Below are 20,919 nucleotides of genomic sequence, written 5' to 3'. Positions count from 1 at the left end.
GTGGAGCTTACTGCATTATGAAGTTGAGCTATAGCTAAAAAGACATGTAAGATACCCAGGTTTGTAAATAAAGAAAATGAACTATAATCTTGGAGAACGTTTTTAAGTAGCTTTGTCTGTTTGTGGTCATCTAATAGTTGGAAAAATGATTTAGGGCTGCTTAACTTAACCTATTTATGTCATAGACTGGCAGTCTCGCTGTGGTTGTGTTTTGAGGGAACCAATCTGCTCGCTGGCAGGGGTAATTGAGAGCTCTCTTCACCACAGAAACAGGAAATCAATAAGAAATCATCTGCCCGCCTACATCTCAGTCCTGACTGTGTCCCAGGGCTGTCTGATTTTAAAGCTGTGTACAATTTGTGGATGGTGACTTATCACAACAAGAGGAAGCCCATTATATTGTTGTAATAACAGCAAAGATCCTATTTCAGTTATGATAACATTGTTTTGACAAGTGGTCTATTTAATCAGTGGGCCCCCTTAAAATGAGAAAGTAAACACAGTGGTGTTTCTGTATTTTTTAAATGTTCTCAGCAGAGCGCATTTAAAGGAAAGTGCAGTGAACACTGTTATGCCACGCGTTGTGCGAGGCGTAATAATTTACGATTGCAAACAAGATAAATTCCAGTCGCCGCTTAGATTGTAAACCATTGCGGCTTAGACAACAAAAGTACAATTCTGCCCCTCTTGTTAGACCTTTGTCAGCACACAGTTCCTCTGTGGCTCTGAAACCTGGGAGAGGAGGAAGAGTCATGTGTGGGAGACAGACATTCCTCAAGAGACTATTCTGGTTTTTCAAGCACCTGATATCTCTTGCAAACAGGGCCATGCCTCTCCAGCCCATGTCTGGAAATAAATTGCTACCACCCAGCACTAGTTTTAGGAGTTTAATCATCACATTATTCATAAGATTGTCAAATACTTTTTTTAATGCTTCTGCAGTTGATAAAGATGACCTTACCAGCATGTGAAGAACAGGTCTGTTTTTTTTGTTTTTTTTTAATCTCATGGAAATTCTGTAGTGAGAAAAGAAGGTCAAATAGCATGACTTTTTTTTTCTTTTTTTTTCTAAAGGAAGACATTAGTCTGGCCTTTGTGTGAATCTGTGATTTCACTCTTTAGTTGCACACTTTCAAGGTTATTACCTGTGTATCGAGTTGACCTTTTGGAAGTGGAGGTCACAAAGGGAAGCAACGGGAATTGTTTAACGTGGTCGTGTCATATACTTTCATTTGTCTTTGCAGAAAGGATTCAACAATTCAGAGTTATATATGAACTTATAAAGTTTTTAATATGAGATTTAAAGAAAAAAGGGGCGGCGAGGGCTTCCTCGAGGTGTTTTTGCTGGCCAATTGTTGAATCAACATTCTAAGATCGTGTCACTTTGTTTCATTTGTCTTCCAAAGTGCTTTAAGTACTTTAAGACTTTTTTAACCTTGTGTCAATTCTCTTTTTCAAGAATGTTTTTTTTTTTAGGTATAGGAATTGCATTGTAATTGTTGTTATGCAAGATCCATATCTTTATTGCAATCCTCGCAGCCCCGTCTGCAGAAATAATGTGTCTAAAGCATAGACCTATTATAAACTGAACTGTAATTTTCAAGTGATTACTTACCAGTGGGTCATGGAATCAAAAACTGTATAAATAGGGTGAAATGCTAGTGTAGGGGTTGATTAAAATGGTCATTGTAATTCTACCTCTGTTGTAATTATTTTCTCATTGTCTTGGTGCAGATAGATTTCATATGGGAAATTTCAAGTGTGTTAATTAGCATATTTTACCCAAAGTGCCTGAGACTATTCGCTGTTAATTTTTTATTTTTTTTGAAGATATTCAAAATACTTGAGCCAGATGATTAGATATGCATACCTCCATTTGTGGACCGCAGTATTTTAAGTGCACGTTAGCTGCAAGACAACATGTATGGATTTTGATTGAGGAGACTGCGTAGAATTTTTTTAAATTCAGAGTAATTTTTTTTGAAGTCATTTTAACACTTTTAGTGTACTCGTAAGAAATATAAATAGTTTTTGATTTGTTACTTTTGAGGACACATTTCAGAAGCTGAAAGTTACACTGTTACTAGCACAGGTTTTGGAGTAAGGGTCAGAGGTTTGTTTTTCCACATGTCTATAACATGTCATGGGGTTAAGAAGCAACACTGTTGTATAGAAACACACAAAAGGCCCTAAAAGAAACATACGTGTCAACCAAATCCATTACATTTTAGACTTTCCTCCATTACGCGCTGGCTCCATTACCCGCTGGCTGCTTCCCAAACAAACACACGTGCGGCTTGGCACTTGTGCTGTACGTAACAAGTCACGCGACGTGACGCTGCGGCTGTGATTGGTTCGGCTCTGCGCTACTTAATTTGGCTGACCTTTTTTTTTTTTTTTTTTTTTAAGAGGACAAGAGCGGCGAGGTCTATCGCGATAGCTTAATTTCTCTATCGAGTAAAAGTTATATCGCGATACATATCGTTATCGTTCTATCGCCCAGCTCTACCTTGAGAGCGATGTCTAAACGGTGGCAAATATTTAACGATCACCACAATAATGTCTAAAAATCTATAAATATGCTCAAAGCTTAGACTGACATTAATCTCCATCTTCTGAACAGATGCTTTACAAACACTAAGAAATGTGTGCACCTTTTCCTGTGTGACCCTCAAACTCACTAACTAAACCTGCTCTTAGTCATCGAAACTTTGAGAAAGTTTTAGTATAAAGGATTTCAAACGTAACTACTGAAAAAGAAATTCATTGTGCTACAACTGCATAGGAGCTCTGTTCTTTGGTAGTGCTGTAACACAGGAAATAAACCTGGCTTTCTGTGTTTTGTCTACCTTATTGTTTTGTTTTTTTTACCCGTTTAGCACAGATATGGCAAGGTAGCTGGACTGTTTGGACCATGTTTACCAGCTCCTTAACCAGTGCCACACATGACAGCATGAATGCATTTCAGAAGCTCCTCACACACACACACAGGGGGAGAGAAAAAAATCAGATAGCACAGGGGGGATTACTTGGCCTCTAACAGGGTTTTGGCTCCAACATTAAGGTTAAAACCCTTTTCTATTACTGAGATCTCTGCTGATGTTGCCCTTGCTAGCCCTGAACCCCTCGAGCTTCCAACTCCTTGCCCCGTTCGTGTTTGCAGGTTCAGTGCCTTTCTACGAGGTCATTGTGTCAGGCCCCCCTGATCAGTGGAGGGTGACTGGGGACCCGGCGGCTGGCTCCCGTCCAGAAGCACAGACAACCACAGCTGACACAACCCCCTTCACCCCACACTTCTCTTTCAGGCTAGAGCTAAAATCGATACAGGCGTCTCTGTGTTTTAAAAGCCACTCAGAGGCAGACGATCACCTCTGTCCCAAAGGCTGATCTCTCAGCTTAAGGCCTTGATTGGCATCCAGACGATGCGAGGCGGTGACCCACAGCTGTCCCATTAGCAGAGGGTTAATGCTGAGATTGATACTGAGCAAATAAAGGAACTAGGTGTGGGGGCATTTTGATAGACTGCCTCTCCCCTTTCTGACCCAGAGTCAGACTTCAGCTGGATTTTGGCTTTTAGGGAGTGGCAGATCCTCATCTCTGACTTCAATATTAGTGTTCGTGGATCTTCCACAAAATTTATTTGGCTCATGCAGTTGTTGCCTGTGTGTCTGCTTCATCTTTGCATGTGTGCATGCCTTCATGTGCCCGAGTGTGAGGGTGCGCATGTGCATGTCTGCGCGCCCGCCGTTGAATTTCAAACAAGCAAAGCTTCCTGTGGAACTTCTGCTGCAGTGAGGAGATTTTGAAAGGCGGTGGAATATTTGAGTCATCGATGTAACTGAAACTGAAAATAACCCCCATTCTCCTCCTTCCCTCCCTTTTCTCCCCCCCTTTTCCCGTTCCTTCCTCACTGTTGCGCCGTTTTTTTGTTTTTTCTTTTTGTTTTGAGTCGTCGACGAGGAGAGGGTGGAGCACTTTTTTTTTTTTTTTTTTTGTCTTGGGGAGTATGAAGCCTGGCAGCTCCCTCAGGCCTGCTCTGAGTCACGTCATAATTGATCTTTCTAGAAATTGTGGTAGCTAGCCGTGTAAAGTCTAAATCCGTGCAAGATGTGCAGCTTTTTAAAGATACTGCAGTCGTGCATTTGGCTGTCTTTATAAACTCTTTCCCTCCTCGTGGATGGTAAGAAACAGATGAAGGGGAATGGAAGGCATTTGGCAAAGCTTAATGCAGGAACAGCTTCGTATAAAAGTCATCTCAGAAATGAGGAGAAGTGGAGAACAGTGCAACGTTTAGTGTCTCTCACAGCAGGCTAGTTGCAAGGCTTTGAACGCTCCTCGCTCTTCGCTGTATTAGTAATACTCAAATTAGCACCGTGCCAAATTCCACACAACAGTGGAGACCTGGGGCCTGTGTGGCTGGAGCTTTGGTGGCTGAATGCGTGTGTGACTTTCCCTTCAGCATGATTCATCGCACAGAAAGTGGCATCTCATTGGGAGTTTTAGTGATGGCGGTCAACGTATTAATCTGGGAAAATGTTCCATTTTGAAATCAAAGAAGAATTGGTGACCCGGACCCCGCCCCACCCTTCCTCGATCACCACCTCCTTCCCTTTAGAAATGCGAACACTTGCACTGAGTAGATTGATGGATTCGTGTCATCGAATCAAGCTATTGTCTTTCAAGTTGTCTTCACTCCTGTAAAATGTAATTAAGCAGAACAAGGTCGAAGGTTTTTTTTTCTTTTTTTTCTTTTTTTTCTTTTTAATTCCACTTTTTCCTGGGTAGATGCAGCAGCGGTGTGGGAAATGAGGAGTGGAAATATTAAACGATGTCTTCAAGTCTCACTTCAGTAGGTTGGTGGAGTCAAATTTTTGAATGACTGTCACAGAGAATTAAAAGGCGGGTGGGGGGGGGCGACAGTCTTTGACTGCTGAGTAGTTATCGACTGACTGTCCTGGACTATGGTAGGAAAACAGACAGAAATGTGATGTTTCCTGTTTAAATGAGATGCTATGCAATATGATTAGCCTTGACAGGTCAAGACAGTTAATAGAGTTCTGTTGCAGACTACCCTGGCATGCTTGCAACCACACACACACTCAGAGCATGTCACTTTGGCTGAGGGGGATCCAATGTCAGAGCAGGTAATTTAGCTTTCTTCAACGGTCATCATCAGCAGCTGCGAAGCCGTCATCATCACCATTTTATCTTGGATAAATACAAAACACTTTGCGCATGTCTGTGAACTGACAGGGTTAGGATTGCTGTGTGATCGCTGCCGTGAGATCGCTGCAGTCTGTTGGAACAAGTGACATTTCTGTTAGCCCGTGTCAGGCTGCCATGCACTTTGTGTAAAGACAAGAGCGCTGACTTTGCATGGCAGCCACCTCCTCACACCGCAGGACGCTAATATTCCGATCAAAAGCTCGTTCTCGGCTGCTGGTTGACTCATTTGACACTCCTGATAAATGCTTTTATATTGATACTTTTCACACTATGATTATCATCATCATGTTTTTCTTGTTTGTTTGTTTTTTTTAATTGGACACCTGAACGATGATCCCTGAGCCACTTGTGCGTGTTCCCTCCCAGCTCGTCCTTCTAGACAATAAAGGAAGTCCTTGTCCGGTAGTTTAGAAGGTCAAACTGCAAACGAGGCTTTCAGACGCCCAAGGAAAATTTCAATCAGAGCCCTTTTGTAATAACATTCATTGTACTATTTTCCTCTCTCCGTGTGTGTCCCTCTCACTCTCTCTGCAGCGTAATTCCCCTGGTTTTGCGTCTATAAATATGGACAGGGAAGATGTATAATTTCTAATGAGAAAATATATCCCTTTGGATTGAAAGGCAGGGGCTCTTCCACACGCTGCTGTTTGTTAGGAGGAGAGATGATACCTCAGGCTGTTTTGGCAGCGAGGGGGGGTGGGGGGAGTTGGAGGAGTCTGGCTAGGTCATTGCACATTTACAAATTAGCATTTCAATCATGCAGGTACATGACCAGTCGAGCAGAAAATATACATGTTTTTCTAATACAAGCCCCCAAAAATAAACAAAACACCAGCCGTGTTAGCGGAATTGCTGTGCATCCTCCCTTTTCCTTTTTTTCTAGTCTGAGGCTACAATTACAGGTGCCTTGCCCACTTGCGTGGCCCCTTCAAGTGTTAACTCACAAACTTGTGCCATTGTGTAATAATGGCCATTAGGAGATGGATACACAATCTGTATTCATCTTGTGGTGTTTATTTGGTGGGAATGATGTGACATTTGAATAACTGTATGATCTCTATGATGGGCATTCTAATAAGCCTGGGCAAACACCTTTCGTCTCTCTCTCCTCCCTGTTTCTCTCCGTCTCGGGGGCATTAATATTAAAAAGCACTGAGCTTTAGAAATACAGCACTGGTGTGATTGTTCAATCCGCTCCCTGCCTTACCTGTGACTCATGATGTAGTTATGTGCAAATGAGAATCTCCATACTGCCCTGTTTGACCTCTGTGTTATATTTTCATGTTCTCAACTATTTTAGAATTCTTGTGTATGGAGCTTTGTTACAGCTGACATGCATACATGCATATTCCTTCCTGGTAGCTAGGTGTGTGTGTGTGTGTGTGTGTGAGGGAGAGGGATCTCCAGTAGCCATGCTGTCTTCTGGGTGCAATTTCTAGTTGCGTCCTGTAGGACCCAGTTTCTGTGACAAAAATGGAGGTGTTTATATACTCAGTTTTACATACAGATCGACCCCCTCCCACCACCACCCACCCACCCCTAGCCTTGCACAGCTCTGGTGCAGCTCCAGCTCTCTCCAGGCACTGTGCTGCTCGGTCCCTGTGTGGCGCAGCCACTGAAGACTCGGTGACAAATGGCAATTATATTTGTGTGTTCTTCATGAATCCATCAAACACTGGCCTTTTAAAAATTCTCCCCAGATATTTGAGGCTGTCAGCTACTAGTAGCTGGGACCAAATTGGGATGCTGCTTAGACAGTCAAGAACCACTCACCCCCTAGTTTCCCCTGTGATGTGTGTGACAGCGTGTGTAGGGGAATACCATGTTTTATTCAACTACAAATGTACACTCTCAACAGTTGTTGATGTGCTAGAAATAGGGCAGTTACAAGTCCAATTTGAAGTGTGTGTGTGTGTGTGTGTGTGTGTGTGTGTGTGTGTGTGTGTGTGTGCTTGTATTTAAACTTTGTTTGGAGGGAAGAACTGGACATACAGCCTATTAAAGTGTGCATGTGGATCTCTTAGGACACCTTCGGATGCTTTGCTGCAATGTTGTAACAAATGCACAACTTGTACGTTCTTTTCAAACTTCATGGGATTTGTTTCCTGCTGTGTTAGCGGAGCGGTGTATTAGCGGTGAGCCTGTGTTGCTCTGTCAGGATTTATCAGCAGACTCAGCTTACATTTGTACCTTGGATGTGGAATCAAAGCGTGGGTTCAGAAACGTCACAACAGCATCGCATTACCTTGAAATGCTAAAAGCTGAATATTGTGTGAAAGAAGTTGAATGCACACTGGATGGTTTGCACTTCAATAGGGTTCACAGGAGTTGACTTGATAAACGATGGCTCTTTCCTCAGTCTGTTGTGTTGTATTGTGTGTTTACAGTGCACGCCAAGCTGAATGGTGTGTAGGAGGTAGTAGATAATATGCTTTAGAGTTTACTTTTGCTGTAAGTCACACGCACTGAAAGTTTCTGATTCCAGAGTAGCACAAATTCAAACGTAGTGTATTTCTGCGTTTCCTCATTATCTCTTCATTTGTCTCATGTGACTGTACAAGTCTGTCACTGCCATCTCTGACAGTACCACCATTATTATGATCAATGATTATGAATATTGCTCCATCGCGTCCATTAATCTCGGCCACCGCGTTCATCAGGATAAAAATAACGACTGCAACTGTGCAAAGACTATTCAGGAACCTGCCACTGAAGAGCACAACCCCCTCAGACTAAATGTTATATTTCTCCACAGTGTGTCAGAAACCCAAATCGCCTCTAATATACTTTTCTTTTTTTTTTTCTTTTTTTTTTATATATGGTGGTTTCTTAACTCATTCACTGCCAATGGCTGGCAGTGAATGAGTTAATAGCTATTTATATTTTGCCAAATTGAAAGCTTTGCTTTCTCAAAAGGAAAAGGTAATTATGCCCGCCAGTGCAGTTTGTGCGTGAATGTGTGTTTATATGTGCAAGTCCATGTGGCTACTTTGCTTAAACAAGACACATGGCAAACTCCACTGGAGTTCTCTGTTCTCTGACTACATACTCAGACAGGTAGATTACTATGAATCTGCAGTGATACAGTGGGCAAACCGGGGTTTCCCCATTAATCTAGTTGTCAGCTGTCAATAAATCTTGATGTATACGAGGAGTTAATCAGTTAGGAACAAACTGAGGCCAGTGTGAATGGTAAGGCTGTGTTTCTGATTAAGTTTCTGGATGTGTTTTTAGATTAGATAGTGATTTTGGATTCATCAAATTTGAATGTTTGCAGTCTGGTTTGTGATGCTTGCAGATTAAAATAGTTGGTTAATGAGCTGCTTTGTGAAAGTCGGGGGGAAAAAAGCACCCAAAGAAAAAAGGTTGACTGCTGTGTGACTGTCACTTAAGCAGATTAAGATAACTGTGACATGATACTGTTTTCACAGATTATGAGTGATTCAACACTTCGCTTTCTTTGTTAGCGTAGCACTATCCACCCACGATAATACCAAAAAAAGGAGGGGGGTGGGCAGGCACTGGCGCGTAATAGGTGCAACGGGGACATCAGCATCACACATTAGCTAAATTAATAATTGCAATTTATGTATGGAAATGTATGTTAAAGAAATCTAACAGGTCTTATAATACACAGACAGACTCTGGTTTAAAGGAAAACATCTTGGTGGGAAGGTGAAGTCACCATCTTGGCCACCCAAGTGAGTACTGGTGTCTTGATGTGCTGCAGACCTGACTCGCTGTGTTTTCTAGCCTTCTTCCTGAAAAGATTTTTTTTTTAAAAAGACACAGTGGAATAAAATACAGGATACATATATTAAAATGAGTGAAAAATGTAGCAAGTTACAGCTGTCAGGGGTAAAGCTGGAAAAAACAGCAACAAATATAGCCCCTGCTCCGAGCCTCCTTGTTAGGCTTCAGTCTCTTCCCCCCACATTGTCATGGGCAGGCTGCAAGGCTTTTGTCTTTTTGGAGAAGAAAATCCATCAACCTGGTCTTAAATCACTGCATAATGAATTCTATCGTGCGCTACCCAGTTGTCTAATTCAAATTGCATGGAATCCTGATCCCTCAAGTCTATATTTGTTTATCGAGGCAGCATGCAGAAGCCCGAATGAGGGGAAGGCGAAACCCAGAGTGTGTATTTAATTGCTTTGTTTTACATCCACATTCACGTCCGGCCTCTCCCAGGGTGATGTGTTGTTAAAAAGCGCAAGGCCCGATTCCCACACTCTCTCCGACTCTTGTTAACCGTAATTGCACTTGTTGGTGAGCTGACAGAAAGAAAATAGAGATGGAAAGAAATTACCAGAGTCACATTAAATTTTATGTTTGCATCCACTTTGGAAACTTGTTGATTTTATTTATTTATATATAGATATATTTTTGGACAGCTGTGTAACTGTTAAACAGCCCTGCATGTTAAACATCCTTAAGCAGTAGCTGAATAAGGCAGAATTCAAGTTTGGTTGTCAAGATGTTATATTTTCAATGTATATAAAGAAAGTATTACATTGAGGGGGGGAAAAGAATAAGTAGGGTTCACACAGACAAACTCAAAAAAAAAAAGAGAGAGATGAATAATTCACAAAATCTTGCTGCAAGTGCACATGCAAAGTGGCTCTGATGTGGAGCGAAGGTAATGTAGGAGTAGCTCCCAGTAGAGCTGAATGTGCAGGTGCTCTTCTCAGGGAAATGCCACCGCCTTTGCTCACTCGTATCCTTCCTCTTCTCTCTTATCAGACAGGTCGCTGTCTCCCGACTTTCTGCGGCTGTCACGCGTGCTCTTAGAAAGGCTCGTCGAGGCCATCTCGGAGCTTTCACAGGAGAGGAGATCATTACTATTGTAGACAGCAGCCATTTTGTATATGTACACTATCACAAGCTGTCTTTCTCTTTTTACTGTATTAATCTCTCTCGCACTGTCTAAACTCACCGAGGTACGGCTCCAACGACTGTCTCGTCTGCCTGCAGCGGGGGCTTTTGTGATCCTGTCACATATAAAGTTCGCCGCTCCTCTCTTTTTGATTCCAAGTTGAAATGTTTGCCGTGTGATCGATTTTTATCATGTTAGGGAATGGTGGCACGGTTTGCTGAGAGTGATTTAGCTTAGAATGGCGTGTCTCCATTACTGTAGTTGCTTTGTAAGAAGTGAAACTCGCAGGCTACGGTGACTTTATAAGCGAATAAAATATATGAAGTGCAAGGTGCTGAGATTGCAAGTTCTCTAACAGCAAAAATGAAGTTAGGTAAAAGGGAATTCAGAAGCATTAAAAAAAAACCTGGAAAACATAAGTTATTAAAGTAAACTAATACATCTCTCTTATTTTGTAGTTTTGTTTTCTTTCTTTCATCCTCTACATTCAGCTTAAAAATACACTTAAAAAGGGACACTCTGAAAACACATCATATCTCAGTGGGGGAAAAAAATCATGCCGGGTATCTGTGCCGATATGGTCTGGGTAATGTGTTGGGAATGAAAGGATGCTTATTATAATTGTAAACCCACAGAGGGCTGAATTCAAAGACACCAAAAGCAAAGTGAAAAATGATGCAGCATGCTAGTCCATGGACTGAAACATGATGTCTCAGAGGTGTTCTTTGGATTTAGGTCAGGTGAGCGTGGGGAACCAGTCAATGGTATCTATTCCTTTATCCTCCATGAACTGCCTCCATGCCCTCACCACATGAGGTGTGGCATTGTTGTGCATCAGGAGGACCTCAAGATCCACTGCACCAGTCTGACAGTGGCTCCAAGGAATCTTTCCTTATAGCTGGTGTCAGTCAGGTGCCGTTGCCTAGCCTGTAGAGGTCCGTGCCTCCGTGGATATGCCTCCCAAGATGATCACTGACCCCCACCAAACTGGTCATGCTGAAAGATGTTACAGGCACCGTAATGTTCTCCACAGCTTCTCCAGAGCCTTTCGTGTCTCGCGTATAGGTCACCAATGCCAATTCTGGTATTCTATGGCAAATGCCAGTTGGGCTCCACAGTGCTGGGCAGTGAGCACAGGACCAAGCAATGAGCTCAAGGTCCACTAAAGGACATCGGGCTGGTGATGGATTAAAAGCCTTCTACGGCCTTGTTCAGCTCTCCTAGGGTAACCACCTGTCTCCTGGAATCTTCTCCATGCTTTTGAGACTGTGCTGGGAGACACAGCAACTTTCTGGCCATGGCACGTATTGATGTGGACTACCTGTATGGTAGTAACTTCTGTATGGTCCTATATCGCGTTATTCTGCCAGCAGTGACACTGACCAAATGCAAAACTAGTGGAAAAAACCACCAGAAAAGATGAGGAGCGAAAAATGTCAGTGGCCTCCAAACCATTCCAACTTTGTGGTTGTCCCATTGCTGCCCATCGAGTGCACCTATCAGCAGCTAAAACTGATTGACAACCCCCTCTGTTCTTAATTGACCAGATCAACTGACTTGATGCTTTGCTCTGATTAAGAAATGTTCCTTCAGTCTCTAGAGAGAGTGTATATTTGCAATTTCAAGCAGTGTGTTTTTGTTTTATATTAAAAGCCTTAGCTTGCAGATGAGTTTGATGAATCAAATATACTACAACTTTCATCACTTTACACTGACCATGAAGTACTTTAATTGTACTAAATCCACACACACCCAGCTCTTTACTTAAAAACAGTAGAACTAATATCTTTTCTCTTCTGACCAGCTCAACCCCAGTCTGAGTCTAAGCCAGTGCCCACGGAAACTGCTGAAGAAGACACTGCCAAGGATCAAAATGGCTTTCACCATAGCACTGCTGGCACACCCGTGCTGAGTAACGGTAACGGAATCCACCCCGGCGGATCACAGGCCACGCGGACGTGTTCCTGCGGTGCAACCATCAGCACGAACGCCACGGGCGGGTCACGTCCTGGCTCGGGGGCAGCGACTGCTACTCCAATGACAGAGCAGCCCAGAAAGCAACCATCCACGCCTGTGTCGCAGAGGATGCAGAGAAAATTGCGGTCCAGCCTGTCAGTGAACAGCGACAGCAGCCGACGCAGCAAAGGGAGTTCAACAGGGTCGCAGAAACCTCCTTTACCTGAAGGTAACGCCTCCATACTCAAGTTAGTGACACACTGCTGCACTTTTTTTTAACCAATACTAACATTTCTGAAACTTTACTGCTTGTATGCTTCTTCCCCTCTTATCTTACCTTGTTATGTAGCAGGAATGGTTTAAGCTGCATGGTTCAATGAAGAACGTTATAGAGAACCCTCACCCTTAAATAAAAAAGCACACCAATCATTATACCAATTTATAAAATCACGAGTTCAGAAACAATTAAAAAGGAATTTTCTGTACTGCCCACTTCCAGGAAACTGTAAATATCCTCTCTGACCTGGTTTAGGTTTAGACTTGTGATGGAGTATCCCCTAATCTGTAGTCTCACCATCAAACAAAATGGGCGTATTCTTCGCAGGTGCGCATGAAATAATACCTAACAAGATATTGATAATACATTCTTGCCTCCTCTCACCTTTTAATGATGGTGGTGCGTGACCTCTCATATTTATCACTCCCGTCAAGCAAATGCCGTCTCATCTCGCCCCTGTGGCTTTTATTTTCTTTAACAACAAGCCAGAGAGTCCGTTTGCCATGCAGGGAAGCCGTCACTTTGTCAGGTGCAATGCTGAGGTGAGTCCAGTAATGAAGGCGGCTGCCCGGTCCTTTTCCATTGTGGAGATAGGTGTGACCGTCTAACGAGGCCGGAGAGCACGGGGTGCCCATTAAGTCATAACCAGCCTCCTCCGGGCCCCTCACGGCCCCTCACACCTCTCTGGTACCTTTTTGGCTCTCCCTACATCCCGTCAGCAGCACCATTGCCCTCATTAACAGGGCCTCATCCACCCCCACCCTCGACCCTTTCTCCAGCTACTGTACTTTGTGGACTTCCATGTGTTCTATCTTTCTGTAGCTCATAGAATATCAGTGTTTAGGCTTATTTTTGTTCAAGTAGATAGGCAATTCCTGCTTTATTCATCCAACATGGCCTTTGCGGATTTACTGTTTTTATGTGAGGATTTGCTCACCCCCCCCCCCCCCCCCCAAAAAACAAGATTCATAGTGGTCAGGTAGAGATGTAAGAGCAAAGTGGTCCTTTTCATTTGTCTGTATGTGAAATATGTGCGCAGATTGATGAAGGCACTCACGCACATGCACCGTGCAGGTAAAGGTGCGATCCATCTGCCAAGAGATATTCTAGACGCATCATGTTTTCAACATCTTAATTGGTAAAGAACAAAAGCAAGAGAGTGGGCAGGGAGTTAAAAAAAACAAAAAAACAAAAACAGCTGCTCAACAAGTCTCATTATGGCTTTTGTGTTGCTTATTTGCAGGCGTGAGAGCTCTCAGAATCAATATGTTCGCTCTCAACTATTTATTTCCCCCCGGAAAAGAGCCAAGCTGTTGTGTTTGAATGTTTACACGGATTAACATAATCTGTTTGCCTGTGAAATTAGCCTCCTAAACAGCCCCCCGAACACAGGAAATAAAAGGCGTAAGCTAGCAGGAACTAGCTCTGGGGATTCTGTTTCTCTCTGTGTTTCTTGGCACGCGCCGTTGGCACCGTAGCCAATCTGTGATAACAGCTTTTGAGGAGTCATTTAGCACGCTGCTTTTGTTTAGCGAGGTGGGGTGTCTCGACTCTTGTCATCGGGTTTATGTTTCTATTTTTTTGTGAACTGTGTGTAATCGGTTAACGTCTCCAAGCCGCTTCAGCCGCTTCATTTAGAGATTTCATGCCAGGGTTGTGAGCGCATTGTTAAAAACTTCCCTAAGCTATAAACTTGAAAGTGTTTGCGTGTGTTTTTGTAAGCTGTAGTCCTCTACCTTTGACTTTTTTACCCCCCTCAGTCATGCATTAATAAACAGACCTGCTTTTACGTGCATGTGGTGGACATTGACTATCCGGCCCACATCCTCTGCCTCCTTTACCCAAGTGTGCCTTCTGTGCATTCGCGTGGCCACCAAGGCTTTGTCTGATCACTCTTTCTCTCTCTCTCCGCCTCCTGACTGCCCGGCTCTCTTGCCCTCTCGCTTGCCTCTTTGTGAGTTTGAATGTTTTGCACAGCTTGCCGCTCTGAGGCCCATCCAGCTTGTTTTGTGTCATGCCGCTCCCCTTTTTTTGATGTCAGCTTTCCAGATGTCTCATACTATTTCCTCAGAGGCGCCGGGCGCTGTTTTTTTGGCCCTGCAAACTCTGGGCTTCATCTCCGCTCACTGACATTAAACAGCAACATTGTCAGTGTATGCTGCTCTTGTCTGTCTGTTGCTTGGTTTCACTCTGTCTCTGTCTGCCTCTCTGTCTCTCTCTGTTTTTCATGGAGATGTGCCTTGCGTCCAGCTCTCTTGTGTACAGTATATGACCCCCACCACTTTTCCCTTCCTCCTTGCTGGCTTCTATAAGATACAGACTAATCGCTGGTGCTGAATTATACATCCAAGTGAATAGCTGAGCTGGCTGGCCACTGCCTAATGCCTATGTACTGTGTTTGTATCGTATTCACAGTCTGCTGTTACATTCCGAATGCTGGCATGGCTATACCCTCTGGGTCCTTCAGAGTTTGTTAGGTTGAACTTTGAAGCTGTGGCCGAGCAGTGTTTATTGCTCTCACTGGCATTTTGCAGAACTCGGATGGCAGTACACTTACAGCGCATGCCAGCATAAAAAAAAAAAAAAAAGGTCTATGAAGCAAAACCACATTCTGGCCAGTAGCAGCTTACTGCATGTCCACCCCACATGTTTAATACTGAAAGATTTATTCTCATGCATCTTCCATTACTGCCAGTGTTATGGCCTCAGATAAGGATAATAAGATGCATTCGAACTTCAGGCACCCTCACATGTACAGCCGCGCTTTCTCGTTTCATGTTCCCTTCTTTATCTTGTTTGTATCGCAGTCAGCTAGCGCTTCTGGTCAGCTCCGCAGCCCTTAGCAGTGCAAAATTAGGGGGGAGAAAAAAAAAAACCCTCTACTTTGATTAATCAAACATGAGCATTCAGAGGCCCTCAGCTTCCAATTCCGTCCTCCACACTCTCCTCCTTTCGCTTTCCCTCTAACCCAATCAGTAACAGCCCCTTCTGACAGCTCAAGATGGGCTGATGAAAGTTATGCAAATGAGCCCTGTTTGTAATGCTATTTTTCTGCATCCATCCACATCATGTCTTTTTAACACTCCAAAGCAGGGGCGCTGCGCTGGCCTTGGTTCAGAAAGGAGACAGCTGCAAGGAGTGTCTGCCAGGTGCACTTACAGAAGGATGTTCAGTATGGTTTAGTGAGTTGGATGCAACGACCAGAGGTTTTAGTGTGGGGAAGGTTGACCAAGGATAACATATAGGCATGGCTAAACAATCATTGATCTGTGTTCAACCTCACCTGGACAGTTTTATTTTGGATTTTCTTCTTCTTTTCTTTTTTGGAAGAAAGTAATTCCAGCTCTAATTAAAAGACAAGTTTTAGTTCATTTCAGATCAGGAAACAAGACCACCTCTCCTGTATTGTATAACTTGTTGACAACATGTTCTTCAAATGTGCGGATGAGATAATCAGATAGCAACAAAACAGACAGTAATCAAGTCGGAGCTACAATGTTGTTTTTAACCTGCTGCCTTCTTTACCCAGCTTGCTCAGTCGCATCGACTGCCTCTTAGAGCTGCTCCAGGTACAAGAGCTCCTCAGATCATTTCAAGCACTTCAGAGAATTTCAGGGATTCTAACACGACTATATGCTCAAAACTAATGACAATAACTGACGGGTTTGATCAGAGATTTGAACATTCTGGGGATACTCTGACAGAGTCTTTGGTTTGAGACACTGCCAAATATTATGTTCTGTCAATAAGTTTAAATTACCTTCACTAGATCTCTTACATACAAACAAACTGTCACTGTGAACTGTACAGTGAAACATGTAACTCATTTGGCCTTTCAAAATGACACTTATGATTCTTAATGGACACATTAGTAAGTTGAAGACTGCTGAGGCTGCTGTTGAACAGCAAGCCGAAAGTTTCCACCGGCCACGTAAAGAGTTCCTGCGAGGTGGTTAAATGTTAATCAGAGGTGCTGGCATTGGAAGCATTAATTCACCTAGTTGCCAGGCAGGGACTCTTGGACTCTTGCTAATCATCTTTGTTTGATCAGCCCAGCAGTTTGCATGATAATGCCACAATTGCTTAGCAATTCTCTTAATCAAAACTGCAGAGGTAAATTGATTTCTTTGGATGTTTTCTTTTATTTCTGTTTGCCATATGCGTATTGTGTTCCACCTGTCAGCCTGCTGAGCATGCATCACTCACTTACTCTCTATACACAGTTTTCCCCCACCACAGTTGGAAATATTTATGCTTTAATTTTAGTTTTTTAGTTTTTTCCTTATCTTTGTGTGTGATTTGTGACTGATTTATTTGTCACCCCTGCTTGGACCCAGACTGCTGCGTTCACTGCATCTTGGCCTGCCTTTTCTGTGAGTTCCTGACGCTTTGCAACATGGTGGTGGCCCAGGCCTCATGCGGCGCATGCACATCAGAGGTTTGCTGCTGCTGCTGCTGCACCGACGATCTGGGCGACGACTGCAACTGCCCTTGTGACATGGACTGTGGCATAATGGATGCTTGCTGCGAGTCCTCAGATTGCCTGGAAATCTGCATGGAGTGCTGCGGCATCTGCTTCCCCACATAGACAGGCCCGTGTTGGTGTGGACCAGGGCGATAAGCAAGACCCCGAATGAAAGTATTAGAAGGAAGCTGCTGCTGCTGCTGCTACTTTAGAATTCTGCAAAGGATAGAGGAGAAAGTGTGCACGGTGGTTGGCATATGTTTTCGTGAAGGTCCTATTTTTTGTGTGCCTGACTTTTCAGTATGTGCAAACTAGCCTGGTTTGTACAGCATGCTTTGAAAGATGGATTTCAACACTGGGCTTCTCCATCTAAACCATCCAGATATATGAACTCGTCAGTTAAATCTTCAGTGTATTGTAAGTATTCCATCTGTTGCTAAAAGCAGTATAGTAGAGATTCGATTGTTACATCAGGAATGCTGTCTAATTGTATCACATCTTGCCTCTTTTTAGTCATTTTGGTGACCGACATGTTGCATTTACAAAATAACATTTATTCTGTTTTCATTTTAAATACTTTGTTTTTTTTTTATTATCAGAAACTTAGGTTTGCAGTCTTTACAACACTGTAAAAACTTTATGTGATGGTTCATATATTCTTCATTGCATACTGTATTTCGGCGAGACAGACTTCTATATAGACATATCTACTGTAGTACTGTAGAACAGTTGAAACTGGTGAAATGTTTAAGGTGAATCAGGACTTCCCATTATCTGCTACTTTCTGCCACTGAAGGTAAGGGTGACATTACATTTTTATTTTAAGCATTTTGTAAATGCTGGAAACGTTTATTATTTTATACAGAGGGTCGTAATTGTCTGCAATATTTTACCAGGTGTTTTAATGGTTGGGATGGATTATTTCACTAAAAAGTGTCATCTCACACCTGATTTGGCAGTGTTTGAAGCCTTGGGTTTACTGGAAATACAGTGCAGTTACTTGCATTTTTTATATCAAGAAGCTCTTAATAATCTCCAATAAGATGTACAATGCGTTTAGCTTTTATTTCTATGAGAGTCCTCCTCTAATGTTAGCTGTCAATGAATAGGCTTAGCCGGCCTTTTATTTGATGCTATTTTGCATTCATACTGTGGAAGTATGACTTGTTGAACTGCACTCTGTTCATGAGGTCTGTGATAAGAAATTAAAAATGGTGACCCTAGTTGCCACTTAAGCCGCTTTTGGGTATCAAGCCCAGAGACTGGGGGGAAAAAAATGTTATCATGAACTGTCATTTTTTTTAGAAATTGTAAACCAAAGCAGGGTAAAAGCAGTTTCCTTCTCTCTCTCTTTTTTTTCTCGTCCTTAATTCTGTGTATCTCGAGATGAGTTTGTAGTGAATCACCAGCAGAGTCATTTTCTTGTCTTGGAGATCCACTTTGATGTTGTTTAAGTGGTGATGCTTAAAGCTGGCCCTCATTAGCACTGCTTACTAAATGGTAACAAAAAAATAAAAATGGTCCCTTCCTAATGGCATCAAAGATAATGTGCTGTCATGTACGGCTCGTCTTAATGGCACACTGTTATGTGTATAAAGAGGCTGGATGGGCACCTCTTCAGTAGATAATGTGCAGAAAGTAAACCTCATTTTCATGTTTATGATTAACTCAAAGCAGGAGTTTGTTACAGGCTAAGGAGTGTCAAGAAAACACTATATAGATAATGTGAAGAATTTATCTTTAAATTTAAAAAAAAAAAAAGTATACAGTATGTAGTCGTCGTCTTGCACAATACTGTTATGCTTTATGTTGTGCTTTTTTCCTTGATTCTTTCCATTTCCATCTGGATACATCAGCTCATTTAATTGTCTTCCAATACCTTGAATTTCAATGAAAGTTTTTTTTTTTTTTTTAAATAAAACTTTACTTAAAATGATGATTGTTTTGATCTTCTTTTTCTAAAAAACACGACTTTTATGTGCGCCAGCTCTTTATCATATTCCAGTTGTGCAACATGTGACGAACAGGTCTGCCTTCATTTCACATGTTTGAGTCTTTTGTAAAGGCGTGTTTGGCACATTGTTCTGACTCACCACCCATTTCCTCATATTTTGCGTCCAAGGAGCCAGACATTCTTGTAATTAAAAAAAAAAAAAAAATAGTGGTCCTGGGCAATAGTTTTCCAGTTTTTTAGGACATTGGTTGGTTTTTCACTCCTTTCCAGTCCAGTCCTTGGACTTGACCATTTTCAGAGGTATGTTTTTTTTGTTTGTTTTTTTTTAAGCCACTCAGCACTGACTTATGAATCATTCAAGCATAAAAAATAGACCAACTCAAGGGATGAATCAGTGGTGTGTCAACACTAAATGGAGAACTAGCCGAAGAGCTTGCCAAAAAACTAGCCAAGTTACCAATGTCTAACTGTTAAGCTAGTGTCACTTTTTTTTTTTTTTTTTTTTTTTTTTTTTACTATTATTAGAAATTTTACAAAGGAAAATCCCCAGCTGTCCTCAACTGACATAGTCCACAGATAAATACCACACAATGAACACCAAACCAACTCAGCTCTGGTTTCTGCTGCAGCAGGTGTCTTAAGTAACACTTGTCCTATTGACACGCACAAACTGACTTGGGGAAATCAATTTCAGCTACAATATTGTTGCTGGTGGTGACTGTGCATGTTTCAAATGTGGTTTAAAGTTTGTCCCCTGTACTGTAATGTAACTGCAGCCAAAAACTTCCTCCAGAGGACTTTATTCCACATGGCCTTGTCTTTGCCTGTATAATCACTGGAAAGCAAAAGTGTGCTTACCAAGGAGGTTAATATTTGCGTCTTTTTCTGAGTGTAGATTCAAAGCACAATGCAATGGTTACCTGTAGATCTTGTGACTGAACACTGGGGACTTCTTTTTTAGATCAGGTGACCTTTAGATTTTACTGGTGTGGCTAGTCTTGGACAAATTGTGAATCTAAAATCAGGGCCACTTGCATGATTCATTCACATAATTTGGCAATTTTGTGTTTGTTTTTAAAGCATTTACCATATCACAGACATTCACAATCTGCTTTTTCAAGGGTTTAGAGAGCTACATTTAACTTGAACAGACTGTAGCATTTTAGAAATGAACACTTTCTAAGGAGCTCCCATTTACTGAAACCCATTTTTGAAATGGTTTCAGTTTAATTCTTTGAAATTTTGATAAACGGAACAGTGGATAACTTTTTCCATGTGACCAAATATAACACATTTTAATGATTAAAATAAATAAAAACACAATGTATTTTAATCATTAAAATGTGTTATATTTATTTGTATACAGTTTTGTGTTGTTAAATTGTATTGAAAATTTAATTATTAAGTGCAAAATCACAACATTAGTTGCATCAAGGTGCTTTATATTATAAGGTAAAGGATGGGTACCGGTAATGACACCGGTTCTGACATAAACGGTAGTAACCAGACCGAAAAGCAGCGCACATTTCGGTGCTTTTTTTCCTGAGCTGTGATACACTTTGGATTCTAGCCAATCATTTTACCTTTCCAAGGATAGTAATTGGGCCCAGGTATGTACGTTCTTTTAGAGCAGAGCTACAGATTAAAAATGCCCAAGGCGAAGCGGTCAAAAGTCTGGCTGTACTTCACAGTAAAAGATGCAAACTCAGCAGCCTGCAACAAGTGCTTTAAGGTGATACTGTGCAAAGGAAGTAACACCTCGAATCTGATGAAACACCTGGCGACACATTTTTTTTTTTTTTTTTAAAGCCTAGAAATGCACCGTATTTGATAGCTTGCTGCAAGACCGAGCGCATCTACTGCGGGTTTGGTGCCTGTTATCGGACCCGGAGTTAGCAACATCCCCCAAGAACCCGAAGAGGAGAGTCCTGGCCCCTAGCCCTGCCAGTGTAGCAGTAATGATGACGGATGATGATGATGATGGCAGCAGCAGCCGTTCTTCTCTGCGTGAGTAGCTTAATGTTGTTCGTGTGTAATTTACGTTGAGTAGGCTAACCACGTTATTACATTAATGCATGTAAGGTGAACTAGCAAACACAGTCATAGCTACATGCGGCTGTCTTCTTGTTTGATGGCAGATACTCCCTTCACCCTGGCAAAAAAGG

General features: G+C 42.2%; 1 protein-coding gene across 3 annotated transcripts in view; it reads left to right on the top strand.

Annotated features, from left to right (window-relative positions):
• The window catches only part of mdfic (MyoD family inhibitor domain containing), a 53,446-nt gene extending 34,755 nt beyond the window's left edge, over positions 1-18,691 (top strand). For all 3 annotated transcript variants that reach the window (XM_085386600.1, XM_085386599.1, XM_085386598.1), the window contains exons 6-7: positions 11,907-12,287; positions 16,673-18,691. In XM_085386600.1, the coding sequence (XP_085242726.1) occupies positions 11,907-12,287; positions 16,673-16,923 (632 nt within the window). In that variant the 3' untranslated portion in view covers positions 16,924-18,691. The remainder of the gene's footprint in view (positions 1-11,906; positions 12,288-16,672) is intronic.
• Positions 18,692-20,919: the final 2,228 nt, after the last annotated feature.

Source organism: Rhamphochromis longiceps, linkage group LG17 (genome assembly GCF_057381845.1).
Source record: "Rhamphochromis longiceps isolate RC_006_pf linkage group LG17, R_longiceps_female_GT1.1, whole genome shotgun sequence".
Taxonomy (NCBI): domain Eukaryota; kingdom Metazoa; phylum Chordata; class Actinopteri; order Cichliformes; family Cichlidae; genus Rhamphochromis; species Rhamphochromis longiceps.
Note: the sequence above shows the minus strand (reverse complement) of the source record. Positions and strands in the feature narration are given on the sequence as shown.